This window comes from Mytilus edulis, chromosome 1, assembly GCF_963676685.1.
Source record: "Mytilus edulis chromosome 1, xbMytEdul2.2, whole genome shotgun sequence".
NCBI classification, from domain to species: Eukaryota; Metazoa; Mollusca; class Bivalvia; order Mytilida; family Mytilidae; genus Mytilus; species Mytilus edulis.
Genome location: NC_092344.1, coordinates 46,168,504 through 46,187,686, shown reverse-complemented (window position 1 = coordinate 46,187,686; position 19,183 = coordinate 46,168,504). Strand labels below are relative to the sequence as shown.

Genomic DNA, 19,183 nt, shown 5'->3' with positions numbered 1-19,183 from the left:
GTTTAGGGACCTCTTATGTGTGAAGATTATTGTTATATTACTCATAAAATGTTTGGTACTAACCTCTGAGTCAAAGATATCTCCTTTCTTGAACACATAAAATGGATACAATATTTTCTCATAATGTGCTCTTAGGGTTGTTCCCACTTGTTTGGATGGGTAGTGCATTCTTGTAGCTATTCTGGACCACCTTCTTTCTCGGTTAATTTGATCCATTCCTCCTTCCTCTTCAACAAGCTGAAAGTGAAAAAATATCAAAATAAAAAAATCTGTCAGCATATTAATCAATTTATGGAAACATACAATAGTAAGTCAACATAAAAGGAGATGTGGGCCATTGTAGGGGAAGCATGTTAAGGTATTGTCATGCTTTCCATATAACCTTTTCAAAGGATGTTGGAATTGACTTCAGGAGTGGTAGTACATGTTTTTGTACATGTATTTCAATTTAAAGCATAATGGTAAAATAAATAAAATATTTTATTCTATATTGGAATTATTCTAGTAGGTTTCTCTATATGAATTGGATTTTAAATAAAAAAGCATATTCACCTGAGAAAGTGTTATTCACCGCGCTAAACGTCACGCGCTTTTACATGCAACGTTATGGTAAAATGTTTCGTGTAAAAATTTGTTTTGGTATATGTTTGTCATTAAATACATTTTCTTTTCTCGGAATATGGAATAAAACAATTACTGTCTTTTGTTTCGGTAAATATGGGGTTTTATTGACTTCTGAAAAACTGATATTCTCTTCGGTTGTCGGCCTCAGTGAATATCATTTTTTCAAAAGTCAATAAAACCGCATATTTACCTCATCAAAAGACAGTAATTGTATAATATTGAATGATAGGAAAGTTATTCATAAATGGTGAGACATGCATAAATTCATTAGGGAAATTTGTGTCAAATTCTTTTACTGATTTTACAAAACATCTTATGAGAAATTAATTCTTACAGTAAGTCATGAATGTTTCAGTATATCTCATGATAATTTTTGCTTTCAGAATTTTTGTCAAATTAGCCCTAGGAAACTTGTTTTCTTTGCCTATACCTTAGGTGGTTTACTTAACTCAAAGAACATTGGTGTGTGACATAGTTCAATATAATATATAGTCTATCATTAAAGATCATACATGTTGATATATAATTGTGATGGGTTTTAAGGTTTATGTTGTTGAGTTGCTGTCTCATTGATGTGTAACTGGTTTTAAGTCATATTCATTAAAAAGTTACAACTCAAAACTATAGCACACACATAAAATATTGAAAGATATATTGTGTATATTTCCTATAAAGAATACTAATCCACAGAAAACAATCCATCGTAACTTGAGAAATCTATAAGGTATTGATCATGTGGCACACTGATCTGTCAACAATGGATGTGATTGGGGGAGCCACCTTTGCAGATATATTTTTCGAAAAATAATTTGTGGATATTATCATATCAAACAAAAAGTAAGTTGATACAATTGAAATTCAGATAATGAATACATGTATAAAACAACGGGATTATAAGTAAATTAGGTAGACAACAACCCAACAATACAATTTACATGATTAAACAAGAAATGACATCAAGTGGCTCACTAGAAATGGTAAAATTGTCTTGTACAAATTGTTTTTAATTCTGTCTTGTCATGATTATAAATACTAAAGCAGGGAAAGATTTATGATTTACAACCATACAGATTAAAATTGCTGCCTAAATAAATCTATTTTTTGATATTTCATTTGATTTTCACTTTGTTTTATTTGTATGAAATAAAACGCTTTTGACCAACAATAATAAAACCCCATACCCAAACCTTAAAAAATTCTCAACTGATCATGCTGATAGAAATGTGCATTGTGGTCAGCCATTTTGAACCCACCTGACATGTACAAATGTACATGGGAAGTCATCAAATAAAAATATTAAGACAGAAAATGCTGAATGGCAAACAATATTACAGATTCCAATGGCGGATCCAGAAATTTTCATAATCTGGGCATGCTTCACTGATTCCCTTTAAAATCAACCAAATTTTTCACAGAAAAAAAAGGGGGGGGGGGACCCCTGCCACCTCTAAATCTGAGACCCATAGAGCCATACACATTGACCTTTGGATAGCATACATTTTTTCATTCTTGACGACTTTGGTGTAAATGTAGTATTTTATATTTATCAAGGGTAATTGTATCATTGTAACAACCCAGGTTCCATGGACTGGAGTTTATTAGTACCGTAAACAAAAAATACTCATACTTTTTGTTTTGATTGAAACAAATCTTGAATGTCATGACTTATTAACCAGTATATCTATTGCTTTTTTACCTATATATTGATACTTGACAATGCAAAATCTACAGTATGTTTATCATGTTTATGTATATAACATGAATTAACATGCAAAATAGGGGAAGATCTAGCCATTTTTAAAAGGGGATTCACAACCCAGGAGAAAAAAGGGGGTGGGGTCCCTAAATATTTCCCTATTTTAATGCATTGATCTTGCAAAAAAAGGGGTTCCAATCCCTGGAACCCTCCCTGGATCCACCACTGCAAATTTTTACAGATTGAATTCAAAATATTAAGATAATGGCGACTTAAATTTGCCTAAAAGATCCATGTATGCAATAATTTAACAATTGTTTAAACTATCACATGGGTCAAAAGATTGATTGATATTTGGTGTTTTAACCCCACTTTTGGGGTATTTCATGGCGGCCACTTTTTATTGTTGGAGGAAGCCAGGTTTGCCCAGAGAAAACCACTGACCTTTGATGACCTCTTTGATAGGAAAACTGACAATCCTTATCAATTAAGATTGGAGTTGAGCACACCTGCATGAGCGGGGTTTGTACTCACAACCTCAGTGTTGGCTGTCTAGTGATTACAATAGTACAACTTCTTACACCACTTGGCCACAGAGGCCCCCTGGACCATAAGAAAAATCCCATGTTTGTTAACTGAAACCTTCTGATAAAAAGTAGGGCCAGAACCGGTCAGGGAAGGTTGGCAAATTTCTTTTTCTTTATTTGATCTACAAACCCTTATATATAGTATTATCCAGCAACGGAATCAGATCAGGCATTGCCTTAATGTATATTTACAGCTTCAATACCGGCCCTATGTTGAAGTTTTGTTTTTTGGGGGTTTACACAACACTATATTTATCTTGGTGTCAGCCATTTTTTGGGGTTGAAAATTCAAAACATATGTTTCATAACATACTGGGGTCAAAAGTCTTATTTTGATCATGTGATCTCTCCATTCATGAAAACATGGACATCAATGAAAAGATTGATGTTTATAGTGAAGTAACAAGAAGAAAATAGATAAAAAGTATGTCTTACCTTATATAATGTATATAAATCCACAAGTTTCCTATCCACATGAGGTATTTTTAAAGAACAACCCTGCAAAAAAAACAATCTTCTATGATCAATAATAGCATATATTTACAATGTACACTTTAAGTCAGTCCCTTATTTCACACAATTTCTAAAACAATGCAATGTCTGATGAAAAAGGAAATAAAGTAAGATCTGGCACAGTGCTAACATGTTGTGAAAAAAAGGGGGAACCTTCTTTCTTATTTCAAATTGTTGATTAACAAATCCTTCAAAATCAACATTTAAGATTATAATGAATTAAATAATAAGAGAATCATTCTTACCTGTAGCTCCCAGAACTTTGCAAGCTGGTCCAAAAAGTTCAGCTTCATTCGAGAAGTGGCCTGAAAAGGATAAATATAATCATTATTATATAGAATCAATAAAAGAATATAAAATTCACATAAATTAACAATAAATCAAGTTACTGTAAATTTTTCATTTATTTTTTTCATTAAAACAGTTTATAAACGAAAATAAGCAACAAGAAGTATAAGATTATAAAGTGTTGCCCATTTTGAGCCCCAATATACTTACATCAAGTTCATTTAATCTTTGTATTCTGGGAGTGAATGTGAATTTCTCGACATCAACAGCAAAAGGTGGTTGCCAGTCCTAAATGAACGAAAGAATGGACATTAGAATACACCTATTTGATATATTAGAAATATTTAATATTTTTCTTACAAGCTGATAATGGCTACCTTTAGTCTCTGGCTTGGCAGCCATATTGGTTGAAATATTTTATGTAGTTCCTTCTTCATAGGGAATTTTACAGTATATCATATCTAACATTTTTCATCATTTTATTCATAATGAGATGAAATTCAATAAAAAATAATCATTCGCAACCTCTTTTTCTCAACAAAATTATTTTTTGAGTAAAACTGCAAGATCTTGCTTGACCTGCAACTTTTTTATTTTTGTCTCACAAAAATATATGGAAAGTATAAGATGAGTGTTTAGAGCTGACAGCAACCATCTTTTTTCAATTTCAGCCTTTGAAAATGATATTTAGATAAAATCTGTAGTAAGACATGTAGATCAGATGTAAATAAGTCAACAGTCAAAGGTTATGAACAATCTTTAAATTGCATCCAGGATTTTCTTTTCTCATTAATTTATTTCACCTAGTGTTTTTATATGAATGTATAAGAAAAAAAGACAATTAACTTGATAAATAACACTTTAAAATCATTATACTTGTAAATTTCTGCCTTTTTTTTTGCTAAAATCTATATGAAATTATAACCTATAATTAATTAAACGATTAACCCTGGAGTAAAATTGAAATGTGAAAATACAAACTGTTTTTTTTTTATTTATGCTTCATCTAATCATAATATGAAGTAATCTAAAAAGAATTATATTGTAAAACACAGACAAATTTGCTAATTATGTAGTGATTATATGAATTTTTTATACAAAAATACTCTTTAAAAAGTTGAAATCTTAATAATCATAATAAAAGACACAGAGTCATTAAATTACGAGACACTAGTACATCCTTTGCATCATATAAGGCAAAAGGCCTCAAGTAGGAAACAGAAACAAGAGGCCCAGCTTTTCTCTTTGTTTCATAACTTTATTTTCAGAAACTTTTAACATGTTTAAAAAACATTTTGTAAACACATACTTCATGAGTTGTATTTTTTTCATATAGACTATTCATTTTATCAAACATATAACTATAATTTTAAGTTATTATATAGCTGGTGCTAATGTATGACAGATCTGAACAAAAGGCGTCGCCATGTTTGGGAAAATAACTTGCACGTATGATCACGTATTACCATGCAGAATTCATTCAACACTTTCAGGGGAAATACACACAATGGCAATTAGAAATTATTCAACAATAGTGAAAAGTAAATGATATTATAAAGTAATAACAGACCGGTGGTGGTTTAATTTTGCATAATCCAATTTTTTCTGCAATCGGTCTTATTTTGGCGATGTATCCCAACGGATCGGCAAACTCCTCCTCAGTTGGAGTAAATACCGGTGCCTCTGGAGGACGCCTGAAGCTTGGACAAGAATTGTCAACCATGCTGCAAGCCAACGGCAGACACTTCCAATTCAAAAACGACCCAGAGGGTCTAATATAACGCGACCAAAATATAGTAGTAGAATCCCTAAAACACAAAATCCAGTATGTGTGGAGAGGTGCCGAAGAACATACTTATTCTAAATATGGGAAGTACAATGTAGTTCTAATTAAAGTATCTTTTAATGTACCAAAATGAACGAATGTTTTTCCACAACCATAATTTAGCATATAAAATAAAAACTTTAAAGGGACTAGCATAAATTAAACATGTATTAATATTTTTTTCCAAAATGTTTATTTCCAATGTTTTCACACTTGTCAGTGCGTATGAATTTAATCAAACAAATTTTTGATTGGTTAGAGTAGACTGGTTCGCCTGTCTAGATCAATGTGCATATTACATATTTCATATATCAAGACAGGTAGGGTATAACGCCATCTTTTTATTTGAAATCGAGGTTGTTCTAAATTTAAAAATATTGACGTCATCAAAATAGGAAAGCCGGTGTTTTCTCCCGGCATGCATTTGTAAATGACAACAATAAACAATATGGCAGCAGACGATGTGAAAGATTTTAAAGAAAAACTTAAGAATGTCTTGATACATAAAATTGCCTTAACTAAGATCAACTGTACGCGAAACGTTAATTTAACCTACTTGAAACCTTTGCAATTGCAAAGTATTCAAGGTGCAATGAAAAGTGATGCGTTGATCATGCTACCCACTGGCTATGGGAAGTCATTAATTTTTGAAATGCTTGGAAAAATGAATAACACCAAATGCATAATAATCAGCCCCTTAAATGCCATTATTGAAGAGCAGACAAGAAAGCTGGGTAGAAAGGCTGTTAATGTTAATTCAGCGCTAATAAATAGTCTTGAAGGTATTTGTAATATTCATTCATTCCATTCTTGACTGCAGTGTCATTGAGACACTTTTTAATTTTAGGGAAACTCAAGTATGAAACAGATAAACAGAGACACCAAAAATATTCATACAGATATATGTTTGATATTATTGTTATAAATACCAATAGATATAAATAAATGATATTATATTTAAATTGTGTTCCAGTTTTGCAGAATATTAAACATGTTGCAGTACAGAAAAGCTAACTTGGAAAACATCAAACAAGATGTGAACAAACTCACACAAGAAATCAAAGGTCATTACCATAGTTCATCTACTGACGAACTATGGAATACATTTACAGAAAGACTACTTCAATCAGTCAAGAAAAACATCCCCCAGAAAACAATCACAAACAAGAAAAAACTACCCTGGGTTGATAAAACATTAAAAATCATGATAAACAAAGTTAAAAGACTACATAAAAAGAGCAAAAACAGTCCAGAGCAAATGAAAAAATACAAATACTTAAAAAGAACATTACAAAAAGAAATGCGTAATGCCTACTGGAATAACATTGAAAAAATGATATTTGACCTACCAGTAGATGAACCAGATGACAACATCAGGAAAAAACAACCTAAGAACTTGTTTACATACATAAAAAGTATGAAAAATGACAATACAGGCATTGCTGCACTTAGAAAAGATGGTAAACTTACTGACAATACATCTGACAAAACTAACATTCTAAATAGTCAGTTTCAAAAAGCATTTTCCGAAGAAACAACAAGTGAACCCATTCCGGATAAAGGAAAATCGAACTATCCAAAAATGAACAAGATCACCATCTCTAAGAAAGGTGTCATAAAATTACTGGACAAGATCAATCCTAACAAAGCAACTGGTCCAGATCAAATTTGCGGAACAGTACTCAAAGAACTTAGTAGTGACATTTCAACCGCAATCACCTACATCTTCCAAAAATCACTCGACACAGGAAAAATCCCAAAAGATTGGAAACATGCAAATGTCTGTCCTGTTTTTAAAAAAGGTGATAAACACAACGCAATAAATTATAGACCCATATCTCTCACATGCATACTTTGTAAGATCATGGAACACATAATAGCCAGTAGTATGATGGACCACCTAGAAAATAACAATATTTTGTACGACCTTCAACACGGATTTCGAGCAAATAGATCATGCGAAACCCAACTAGTATCCTTCATCCAAGAACTAGCAAAAAATAACAACAGTAACATCCAAACGGACATAATTGTGATGGACTTTGCCAAAGCCTTTGACAAAGTTCCTCACAAAAGACTCCTCTACAAACTAAAACATTATGGCATTGATGACAACACCTTAAAATGGATAGAAGATTTTCTCACATCTCGGACACAAACAGTGATCATTGATGGTGTTCAGTCAGACAAAATAAATGTAACATCTGGTGTTCCCCAAGGAACAGTTTTGGGTCCGATCCTTTTCCTTGTATACATAAACGACTTTAACGAATACATCAAACACAGTACCCTCAGATTATTTGCAGATGATAGCATAATTTATAAAACAATACGAAACAAAGAAGACACACAAAAACTGCAAGAAGATCTCACATCAGCTGCAAAATGGGAGAAGGACTGGCTCATGTCATTCCATCCAGACAAGTGCTCAGTCCTTCAGATAACAACTAAGAAAAACCCATTAAATTTTGACTATACTCTCCACCAACATGTACTTCAAAAAGAAACATCCACAAAATATCTGGGAATAACTATACAAACTGATCTCAAATGGAACAAACATGTAAACAATATCACAGCTGCAGCCACACAAAAGCTGAACTTTATTAAAAGGAATCTAAAAGTCAACTCAAAAACAGTCAAAGAAAAAGCATACATTGCACTAGTAAGACCAAAGCTAGAATACAGCAGCTGCGTCTGGGACCCGCACACCAAATCTCAAACACACCAACTTGAGATGGTCCAGCGCAGAGCAGCAAGGTACACCTGCAACAGATACCATAACACCAGCTCAGTCACTGAAATGCTACAAACTCTAAATTGGGCAACACTTGAGAAAAGGCGAATTAGAACCCGCATCATTTTCCTCTACAAAATTATACATCATCTTGTTGCCATATATCCGACAGACCTACTTACACAATCTGATACAAGAACACGACAACATTCACATATTTACTCTTTCAGACCCATACAAACCACTAAAGACTCATACAAGTATTCATTCTACCCTAGAACCATCTTGCAATGGAACCTTCTCCCAGTAGCTGCAGTTCAATGTACTACTCTTGAAAGCTTCCGAGAACAGATTCCAATATCTGTTCTCAATAAACATCTTAACATTTAAATAAATTCTACAATGTATATAGTTTTAACCAAAATGTATAGTACAAAAACAGAAGAAAAAGAAGTTATAAATGTTGAAATTTTTATTTTTATTTTTGTATTTTTCACTGTAAATAAAATGTATATCCCACGCACGCGCGGCATAGTAAAATCAGTGCCCGGCACGTTATCATCAGTATGTTGATGGAGTGCTGAATTATAAAGAAGAAGAAGAAGAAGAACAAATTATATTTATAAATGTATATTTATTTGTTCTTCAACAGAAAATATGTTGTGTAAGGGAACAACCATTTCATGGTGGGGGGTGAAATAAATAACTAAAAAAGAAGATGTGGTAATTGATTGCCAATGAGACAACTATCCAAAAGAGACCAAAATGACACAGACATTAACAACTATAGGTCACCATACAGCCTTCAACAATGAGCAAAGCCCATACTGCATAGTCACCTATAAAAGGCCCCTATATGACAATGTAAAATTATTCAAAACAAGAAAACTAACGGCCTTACATTATTTGTATAAAAAAATGAATGAAAATCTAATATGTAACACAAACAAACGACAACCACTGAATTACAGGCTCCTGACTTGGGACAGGCAAATACATATATAATGTGTTGAGTTAAACATGTTGGCAGAATCCCCCTCCCCTAACATGGGGCTGCCTTGATGATCACAAAAATAAATGGTTTGTTCTGTGGTAATTTGTAAAAACTAATCTGACTTGCAATGTTTTACTATTGAAAATAAATAACTCAGCAGGTCTTTTAAGCCATTTCATAAATGCTATTCATAGTTTGATACTTTGAGAGGGCACCAGATTATTTATAATATTCATCTTTTTAAAAAAAAAATCTGCAAAAAATTCCCATATCTTTTATTTAAAAAAGAATAAATATTAATTAGATACAATTGAAATGTCTGCATTGAAGGGAAAGGGGGGGGGGGGGGGGGGGGGGGGGGGGGGGGGGTAGGAGGGGTTGTGATCCCCAAATCCTGGACTTAAAAAACATGAAATCCTGAAGTCCAAAATCAAAACAAATCATAATCATGAAATTTTGAAAAAAGAATTCCTTTATCCTGAAAGGGTCAATCCCATAATCATGAGCTTACAAACACTAAACACCTGATCCTGGATTCTTTTTTGCATACCTTTTAGTTTTATATTATATAGCTAATATAAAATTACAACTTTTCAACTACTAAAAATTGTATCCAAGTTTATAGGAGCTACATCAAATTGTAATTGAAATGTGTTATAAAAACTTACTTGACATAGTTATATCAATGATATTCAGCCCCTCTTGACTTATTTGAATTTTTTTTTAATAATTTACAGGTATAAAAGATTAAAATTATGCAAGCTGAAACAGTCACACACACAAAAAAAAAAGGAAAACCCAGTGGCCACATGCTGAACTATGTGAATTACATTTTTGCTTTATCCTAAATATTTTTCTTTAGATGTTGTCCCTAGAAACTAAAGTCTTACACAGATTCTATACATTTTGCTTTGAGTCCAAAATATAAACAATTTTGAAACAGAACACATTCAAGCTTTCAGATTAAGACAGGGTCTGGGAAACACTCAGAAAGCATGATTCCTTCGTTTATTATTTTTAGCCTCGCTACACTTTGCAGAAAAATGTTTCGGCAATACTTTTTAAAATAGGCTAGTGACTTGTATTGATAGTTGCCTCATTGGACCTCTTACTACATCTTATGTATAATAAGTTCAAGTACTGTTGCATGACACATTTAACCTGGCAACAATGAGTTGGGTGGTGCCCAATGATACCCCTGCCATTATGGCAGATAATACAGATTCTTGATATAATCTGGGGGACCAGGAACCGTTGATGTGCTTATTGCTTTATATAACCAAAAATTGATAAGTTTAATTTTATATTTCATGTTAAAATACTTGTCTTCAATCATTTATTAAAACAAAATTGCACATGCTGAACTGTCTTTCCTGCTTTTCAAACCAAATGTTTTATGCAATGATATTCATAAATTAAAAATTTAAATACAAGTATTAAACCAAAATTTTATTTTGGATGTAACAAGTCTTATGATTAGCTGACAGTGTTTTGTCTATCAGCTCATACATGTAGACATAATTTTGAAATGTGACTGTGACGTCATCAACCTTTTCAAAATTAGAATAAAATTATGGACAAATAACAATAAAAAATGTGGTGCACACTTTAGTATAACACATATACAGGTTATTCAGTGTGCAGCACCTTTTTTTATAACATTTCTTCATAGACCGAAAAAATGTTACAGTCATAAAATTCCCTAAATAAAATAAACCAAAATTTTAATGTCAGATAACCAAGATGGAAATACATGTACACTTCACAATCATTTCATATATAGAATATTGATTGCAGCTAGTTATAGAAATAGAAACATGAAATGAGACCAATGTCAAATGAATCCTGTGGGCAATACATTACCTTACATTCATGCATCTGTTTCTAAAGAATTAAACTGTTAATAATATTTTTACATTAAATCTGTAAATACATATTAATCTTATTATTAATCAAAGTCTAAAAATAAATGGTGTTTATGTACCAAAAAGGTTTAATTTTTATATTTCAGGACCAGAGGCAGCAGATTTCAAGGATGGTAAATTTGAGTACATTTTTGGCCACCCTGAACAAATTCTAAAAAAAGAAGTTTGCACCATTTTTAAGCAGAAGAGTTGGGAAAATGTGTCACACATTGTAGTAGACGAGGCTCATTGTGTAGTTCAATGGGGACACGATTTTCGTCCAGATTTCAGAAACATTTCAAAATTACGTGCAATATTGCCACAGGCAAAAATCCTAGCACTTACAGCAACAGCAACACCGAAAATGAGGAAAGAGATACAACAACAACTTTGTATGAAAGATGTGTTTTCCCTATCAGGTCCAGTTGATAGACCAAACATCAAACTTATAGTTCAAAAACGTTTACCTCTCACTGGAGGTAAAACAACAGCAGAAGGTTCATATCAAGATGTGTTAAACCCATATATTGAGGAACTTTGTAGTCAGATCTGGAATGTTCCCAAAACTATTGTTTATTCAAAACTGAAATGGTGTGGAGTAGGCTATGACATGGTGTCACAGGCAGCCCGCCTGGAAGACAATACCGATGAAATACTTTCAGCAGTGTCACAGTTCCATGCACCTTGCACAGATGAGGTTATTTTAAATATTGATAAAGCATTCCTTTTATAATCTACTAAGAAATCAAACATAGACAAGCAAACTCCAGGCAAACTTTCAAAAAAAGGAATGGATTCAAATCTGGTATACTGACTCCACAGGAGTACAAATATTTTTTCTATTTTCATTTTGGTCTGATGTTTTTGTACATATTTTTGTAATAAATAATACTTCCATTCTTAAGGTAGAAGATTTTTCTTTTAATTTCATAATATGGTTTACAAGAAATAAGCATATTTCAGAAATATTTTTTTTAAGAGTTGAAAAATAAACCAATCATTAGATGTGCCCATCACTAATATTGTCCAACAAATTATGACAGTGACATCCATTGGTTACTACTTATATTATGAATTTTCATTTTAACTTAATGCGGTCATATACTCATAACGCTCATGCATTTAGTGCTTTTGACTTTGATTTAATTTTAATATTTGGCCATGGACAGAACCCTTATTCATCTTTGTACATGGATTCAAAAAAAAACAGTTTAATTGTTACAGAACATTAATGTCCATGTCCACTTTATTCAACATATTTCATTAGTATTAAACAATAAACAACGAATTGAATGAAACAGTATTTTACATGTATAAAGAAAAATGAAATCATTATAAATCATTTGCATTTGAAATAAATTGTATAATTCTAGATGAAAAAAAATATAGCACAGAACATGGCAGACACACATGGATCCATAAAGTTGCTTTTTGCCACTCAAGCTTATGGTATGGGCACTGATGCCCCAGATGTGGAAAGGGTTTGCCACATTGGACCACCAAGTTCTTTGGAATGCAAGTATTAAGGCTATATAACGTATTACACTAAAGGTTATTAGGGTTTCAAAATTTCATACAATATGATAACAATGAAATAATAATATAATAAAATACAACATTATAAAACACTGAATACATAATTGATATGGGAGACAATCAGTATCATATGTAAGGATTATTCCCCTTTAGACTGTGTCTATTAATACCAACAGAACCATGGTGTTCAGAGCTGCATAAAAAGCAGACTCAACTGATAAAATATAAGGGTAGTTATCTCCCATCTACATATGGAAACATAAAACTAACTATTTATGTTAACAGTTTATAATATTTAAATTGCAAGAATTGGATCATAAGCACCTTAAAAAATTTGACTGCCGTCTAATACATATATATTACACAATTGCATATTTATAAATATAAATAAATTTATCTAAATAGAAAAGTTCTGGATTATGCATATATTAATTAATTTTCACAAAGACTTTCATATTTTACAACAAGTGAAAGGCCAATAATTGTAACTATATATATATATATACATAGACGCCTAAAAATCATACACTTCATCCTTTTGTGATATTCCAAATATCATAACACTTTGTAAAAAAAGATGAAAAGTCATAGGTCACAAGTATTTACAATACAAAAATCCATATTTTCACCTTGAGATCAAAAGCCAATGCTGTATGTTGGTCACATTTTCATATGCTGATACACCAACATGCAAAAAAACATGAGACTTTAACAGAAAATGAAAAAAAAAACATTTCACTATGACTAATTGAACCCCTAGTTCTTAGAAAAAAATTGCAGTTCTAAGATTTGAAATATGTAATATTGTTTCGTTTTTTTCATGAATGTCAGAACCAAAAATTTGAAAAATGAAAGGAAATGATTTAACAAAAACAATTATTGTTTACTCGTTTAGGTTATCTACAAGAAATTGGTAGAGCTGGTAGAGATGGTCGACAAAGCAGTGCATATATGCATTACAATATGAGTGATATTGCCACCAACACAATTGTACAACCAGAAGTGAGAGAATTCTGCCTCCTAAAAACATGCAGAAGAAAGTTTCTAAGCCAGTATTTTGAGACAAAGGTTGATTTAGATTCAATACTTAAGCATAACTGCTGTGATGTATGTGAAAAAGAGTGTGAATGTGATCATTGTCTTGTAAGTGAAGTGGAAAAGTGTGACGTCATAGATAATTGTCAATGTGCTGATGAACCTGATTGTACACAATTAAAGGAAATGCTAGAATCTTATTTCAATGCAGAAAATGATCAAATAAACATGTTAAACCAACAACTTGTGACAGGATTGACCCAAACTTTGTGTGACAAAATTGTTTTGAACTACAAAGACATTAAATGTGAAGAGGACATCCAGGGCTTATTTCCTTATGTTCACCTAAAGCAGCATTATTTGAGTAACATTTTACTCATTGTACAAAAATTAAATTAAATCTACACAATTTAAAACTGCATATTAATAGTCGAAAGTTAAAATGGATTGACTGGGCTATTTCATTGTTTAAACAAATTTTTATAAAAAAAAACACAAGAAAATAGGCCTATCTTGTTATGATTTTCAGAAGTAAACAAATAATTAAGTTGAAGAACACCTAATTTGCCACCTTTCAATTAAAATGTTTGACTGTTAGAAATAAAATGTACCACTAATACTTCATTCACAAAAAGTTGGTCAAAACAATGGGAGATAACTCCAAATTTTCAGATTCAGATTAGATAAGTAATATAACATAAGTATTCTCCATTAAATGTCATACATGTATGATATCATACAAAACAAAATTTCAATGTTTCACATGTTATACAATTGTAACCCTCCTTTTATGAATTGTTTCCTATGTCTAATGCATCTCTGACAAATTTGAATAAATGATTACATGTACATTCAGTAATATTTTGTGGATTTAAAAGTTTAGAAAATGATTATTTCATGAATCTTTTAAATTTAAGCCATAAGATTGGTAAACAATGTGCCTTATATTTTGTAATATAATCTGGTACCTTTAAACACTTTATATTCATCACAAGATTTTTATAAATCTTCTTCAGTCTGTACTGAGTGAAAAACGTAGTTATCTTGGAATTTTGGGTTTATCGTATCTTCCCATTTTAAAATTTAAAAACTGAGCACATACATGTAAGTGTGTAATTTTACTTTTCATATTTTTGAAAAGATTGGTTTGAAGATAGTACTGGGAACAAAATTTGAAACAAAAATATTACTAAAAAACACCAGGTTTCTGTCCACAGCTCCAGATATGATTATTTGTGGTTGTAAGACAGATTGCTGATTATATTATCTTATAAGAGTTTTTATTGTCAATTTTTTTGTATTAAGTTTAAGTATTTTAACATTTTATTCAGTGTAGAAAACAAGCATTTTAAGTTTTCATGAGATAATTATTGACCTGCATTAAATGCACTATATAATATTCTAGCTATATTTATTTTAAGTATTGTTTTATGATAACTATACATTAAACAAAATTAATAAACAACATTGGATTCCTGTTACATTCAAGTCTACTAGACATATTTGATGACTATGTTTTGACCCTCAGAATATATTCCCACATCTTTTGTTGTATTCTATCAGTTGGTAGATTGTCAAAATTATTCAAATTTATGTAATGATCAAATAACCACATTTCACTACCATATGTGAAAAAAGGTTTAATCAGACTTTCAAAAAGTTTAAGGTGGTACCTAACACTACAGGGAGATAACTCTGTAAAATCAGCTAAACGTTTTAATTACGTTGTGTTGTAAAAGGAATATTTAGCTTCTCAATGATCAAAATTGGAGTTTGTCAAATTGCTATATAACCAGTGTATTTTTTCTGACAAAACGGTTGGTTCAAAAAAATTAAATTTTTTATATATTTATCAAAGTCTCAAAGTAAATACTTTGACGAAATTTTATGAAAATTAAACCAACCAAATTAATTTTAGTGAAAGTGTTGGGTACCACCTTAAGACAGGTTTTCAAGGGTACCTCACAGAAATTACAATTATATACTTTTAACGGAGAAAAAGACTTGTAGAGCTTTATTAAAGAGATCATCTGTGGCATTTTTTAAATTTCAATAAAAAATAAATACAATAACTACCGGTAAAATACTCTAAATATCTGTATCTTTCCACTATTTTAATTTGTGAATTATTTTGACAAAAAAAATAATTTTGAATAATCATTTTTGCCTTTGCTAATATCTAAAAAAAAAGGTGAATATTTTATTTCCAATCTAAAGTAATTATTGCTGGTCTATCATATGAAACAGCAAAGAAAATGTCCAATATTCTCTACATTGTATATGGTAACTGTAGATTTTTAAACTAAAGAAAACAGTGTAAGTAATCGTGCATTTTCTTTATAATAGGTAAAAAATGTTTCATGTAACTAGTTAAAAAGTTGAAAATATTTGTAGTATATAAAAAGCTATATGCATATTGTATGTTAGTTCTTTTGATTTTATGTTTACCATTAACCAGGTTTAAAAAAAAAACTTTATGACCTTTACATATCAAATATCAATACAAACCACAGGTGGAATATATTTGAAGAAAAAATGATTGATTGGATAAAAGCTATATAGTAGTTTTAATTAAGAAGAACTGTCATAAAAATATGGAGATGTGGTAAGATTGCCAATGAGACAACTCTCATGACCAAAGTTCAAAAGAATTAAATGTAAGCAATCAAATAAGTATAGCCTTTAACAATGAGATAAACCTATAGTCAGCTATAAAAGGTCCCACTTGAAAAAAGTGAGATTTTTTTTTTAGAAAACTAAGTGCTCTATTTCATATAAAAAAATTAAAAAAAATACAAATATTAGATCAACCAACAACAACAGACTATGGTTGGGTTTAACTAGTTTGAAGGTGTCAAACCCTTCACCCAACCAGGGAAAATCGTGTAATTATCAAATACATCATAACAACAATCTACAAAAATCTGATGAAATATCTTCAATCTTCAGATCAATCCAAAGAAAACAAGTTACAAAAAAACAAATTGGACCTGGCAAATTACAGACTATTAATAGTCATTTGATTATGTCAATGTTTAGTTCCCATTTTCCAAAGCAAATTTAACTTTTCTGGTATTGATCCAATTGTGATAATGGTCCACATCAAGGTTTTGAACAACAGATGATGACATTTCTCCAAAACATGAATGTTTCCTACCAGGTTGACAATGAAATGGTCTAATATCTCGTAAATCTGATAAAATAGCCAGTTCATCTTCCTTAGATGATTTGTCGGAATGTTTTTTTGAGCGTATAATTACCCCTGACTGTTGGTCAAAATTCACTGAAATTTCACGAATTCCAGATATTGCCCTGGTACGGTTTGAAATATTCTCTTCTGTTTTGTTGGAGTACATATGCTTAACATGTTGTTTCACTTCTTTGACAAGGTACTCCATTCTTCGATCAGCAGGTATATGTGTTTCAAATTTTCCTCCTGTATTCACAAACATGGCGTAGAACTCCTCATTGGAGCCTCTCTCAGACAAAGTACATAACTGATGTACCAGGAGTCTGAGTATTTCTAAGGCATACTTAGATAGATTATTATAGATTTTAAAATACATCATTGCAAGTTTCAACAAACGTAGCCCTCTTACTCTTTCTGGCATATGTATCATATCTATCAAATCTTTAAATAACAATCCTAGTTGGAGTATTTGATTTCCATAATTACTAATCTGATCACCTTTCTTTGACTTTGATATTGTTTTTTTCATGAGTGTGATGGTTTTCCCATTCGCCAAAACCAACCGGAATACTTGACCATCAACTGTAAAGAATTAGTTTTCAAAATTAGATATATTTTTTAAATCAATATCACAATCAAATTTGAATAAAAATTACTATCCAATTAAGGAATGACTGTATTATTTTTTCTGTCTATGAAGAAATAACATAAAAAATTTGGTGCACACTGAATAACGCGCGTAGCGGGTTATTTAACAGTGTGCACCACATTTTATATGTTATTTCGAATAGACAGAAAAAATATTACAGTCATTTCTTATAATTTAATTCTAAATTCCATTTTACACCGTAGAAAACCATGAAAAAACGTTGATGAAGTCACGGTCATATGACTAAATTATGTCTATGGGCTAATAACAAAATAACGTCAGCCAATCAGAAGACACGTTACATCCAAAATTAAATTATTCATGTATATAATCACAATGAGAACAGATTTTGAAGTTTAGAATTCTGTCATAATTAATTAATCAAAAAAACAAATCTGTTTTCTTACTTATTCATGCTGAAAGTTAGTTTATAGTTTGATCAGTGTTAATTGAAACATCTATAGTAAAAATTAAAATCTTACGCCCAATTTATATAACCCTTGCTGCCTGTCTAAACCTGCTTTATATGTCAGTGTGTCTGATCAAGGATTCAGTATATATGTTTAATTTGACCAAGGTGAATTGTAATGTACACATCAAGTGTATTTGGACAAACAGTTGCTTTTATCAGTATTTTATAATGATGGTTAGTGAACTTAGTTCATTTAATGTTTCATGCTCACACACACATATATATATATAAATATATATACCTTCCAGCATTTGTTGTTTTGCACCTGTGGTAATAGTTTGGAGGAAAACATGTTGTTTGACTATCATCTCCACAGTACTGAAATACCATTCCTTCATTTCATCATTTGTGTTAAAGGTTGGTGGCACATGTTTAGTTGGCGTTGAATATTTATCTTCCATACCAAAAAACTCCAAGAAACACTCCACAATGTACATGTCAGTAACAGAAATAAAAAAGTCTTTATTTGCTTCATAGTGATCATTCACATTGTCACCAATATTTTTTCTGGAAAGTCTATCTTGGAGTGATTTCAAGGTTCCAATATCCTGACCACTTTCTTGTTTGTATGTGAGGTTCAATGACATTTTGAGGTAGGACATCAACATGTGGAAAAGTTCAAAAGTTATTGGACTCAAGTGGGTGAATTTGTCACTAGGATTAAGATGGTGTGCTCTGAGTGACTTTGCTCCTGAGAATCTCTCTCGTGTCAGCTGGTCTCCTCCTATCTGATATGTCTGATTATGGAGTTGTTTTCCTGCTTTATCATGCGCATCTTTTAAACATTTCTCATAGAAGTCAAGTATCCCTACGACATCTTGATAGTATTGCTCATTTTTTGAACAGAACAGGTAATGGTATGACTTCTGACTTTTTTTTCAAATTAGAACTACATGGTGTGCTGATGTTAATTGGAACAATATCTGAAAATTTTTTGAAGTATGGAATGTGTTCAAAAACAACCCTTGACATTAGAATGATGTAGTCAGTTGTTATAAGGTTGTAATCTTCCTCTGATGGTATGAAGTTTTGAACTGGTGTTTGACTATAAAGCTGTTGTGGTACAACTCTGTCTAGATTGGTGAAGGTCAGGTTTTGTACTATCACTGCTGAACCAAAAGCATGCATCATTT

At 31.3% G+C, this 19,183-nt stretch overlaps 1 protein-coding gene and 1 pseudogene across 2 annotated transcripts in view; both read right to left on the bottom strand.

Moving 5' to 3' along the window:
• The window catches only part of LOC139513106 (lysine-specific demethylase 5A-like), a 35,435-nt gene extending 29,859 nt beyond the window's left edge, over positions 1-5,576 (bottom strand). For both annotated transcript variants that reach the window (XM_071301286.1, XM_071301295.1), the window contains exons 1-5: positions 5,279-5,576; positions 3,919-3,996; positions 3,666-3,725; positions 3,343-3,405; positions 64-237 (exon numbers count right to left, since the gene is read on the bottom strand). In XM_071301286.1, the coding sequence (XP_071157387.1) occupies positions 64-237; positions 3,343-3,405; positions 3,666-3,725; positions 3,919-3,996; positions 5,279-5,431 (528 nt within the window). In that variant the 5' untranslated portion in view covers positions 5,432-5,576. The remainder of the gene's footprint in view (positions 1-63; positions 238-3,342; positions 3,406-3,665; positions 3,726-3,918; positions 3,997-5,278) is intronic.
• A 10,952-nt stretch (positions 5,577-16,528) lies between these two features.
• LOC139513098 (uncharacterized) overlaps positions 16,529-19,183 on the bottom strand; it is an 11,312-nt pseudogene continuing 8,657 nt past the window's right edge.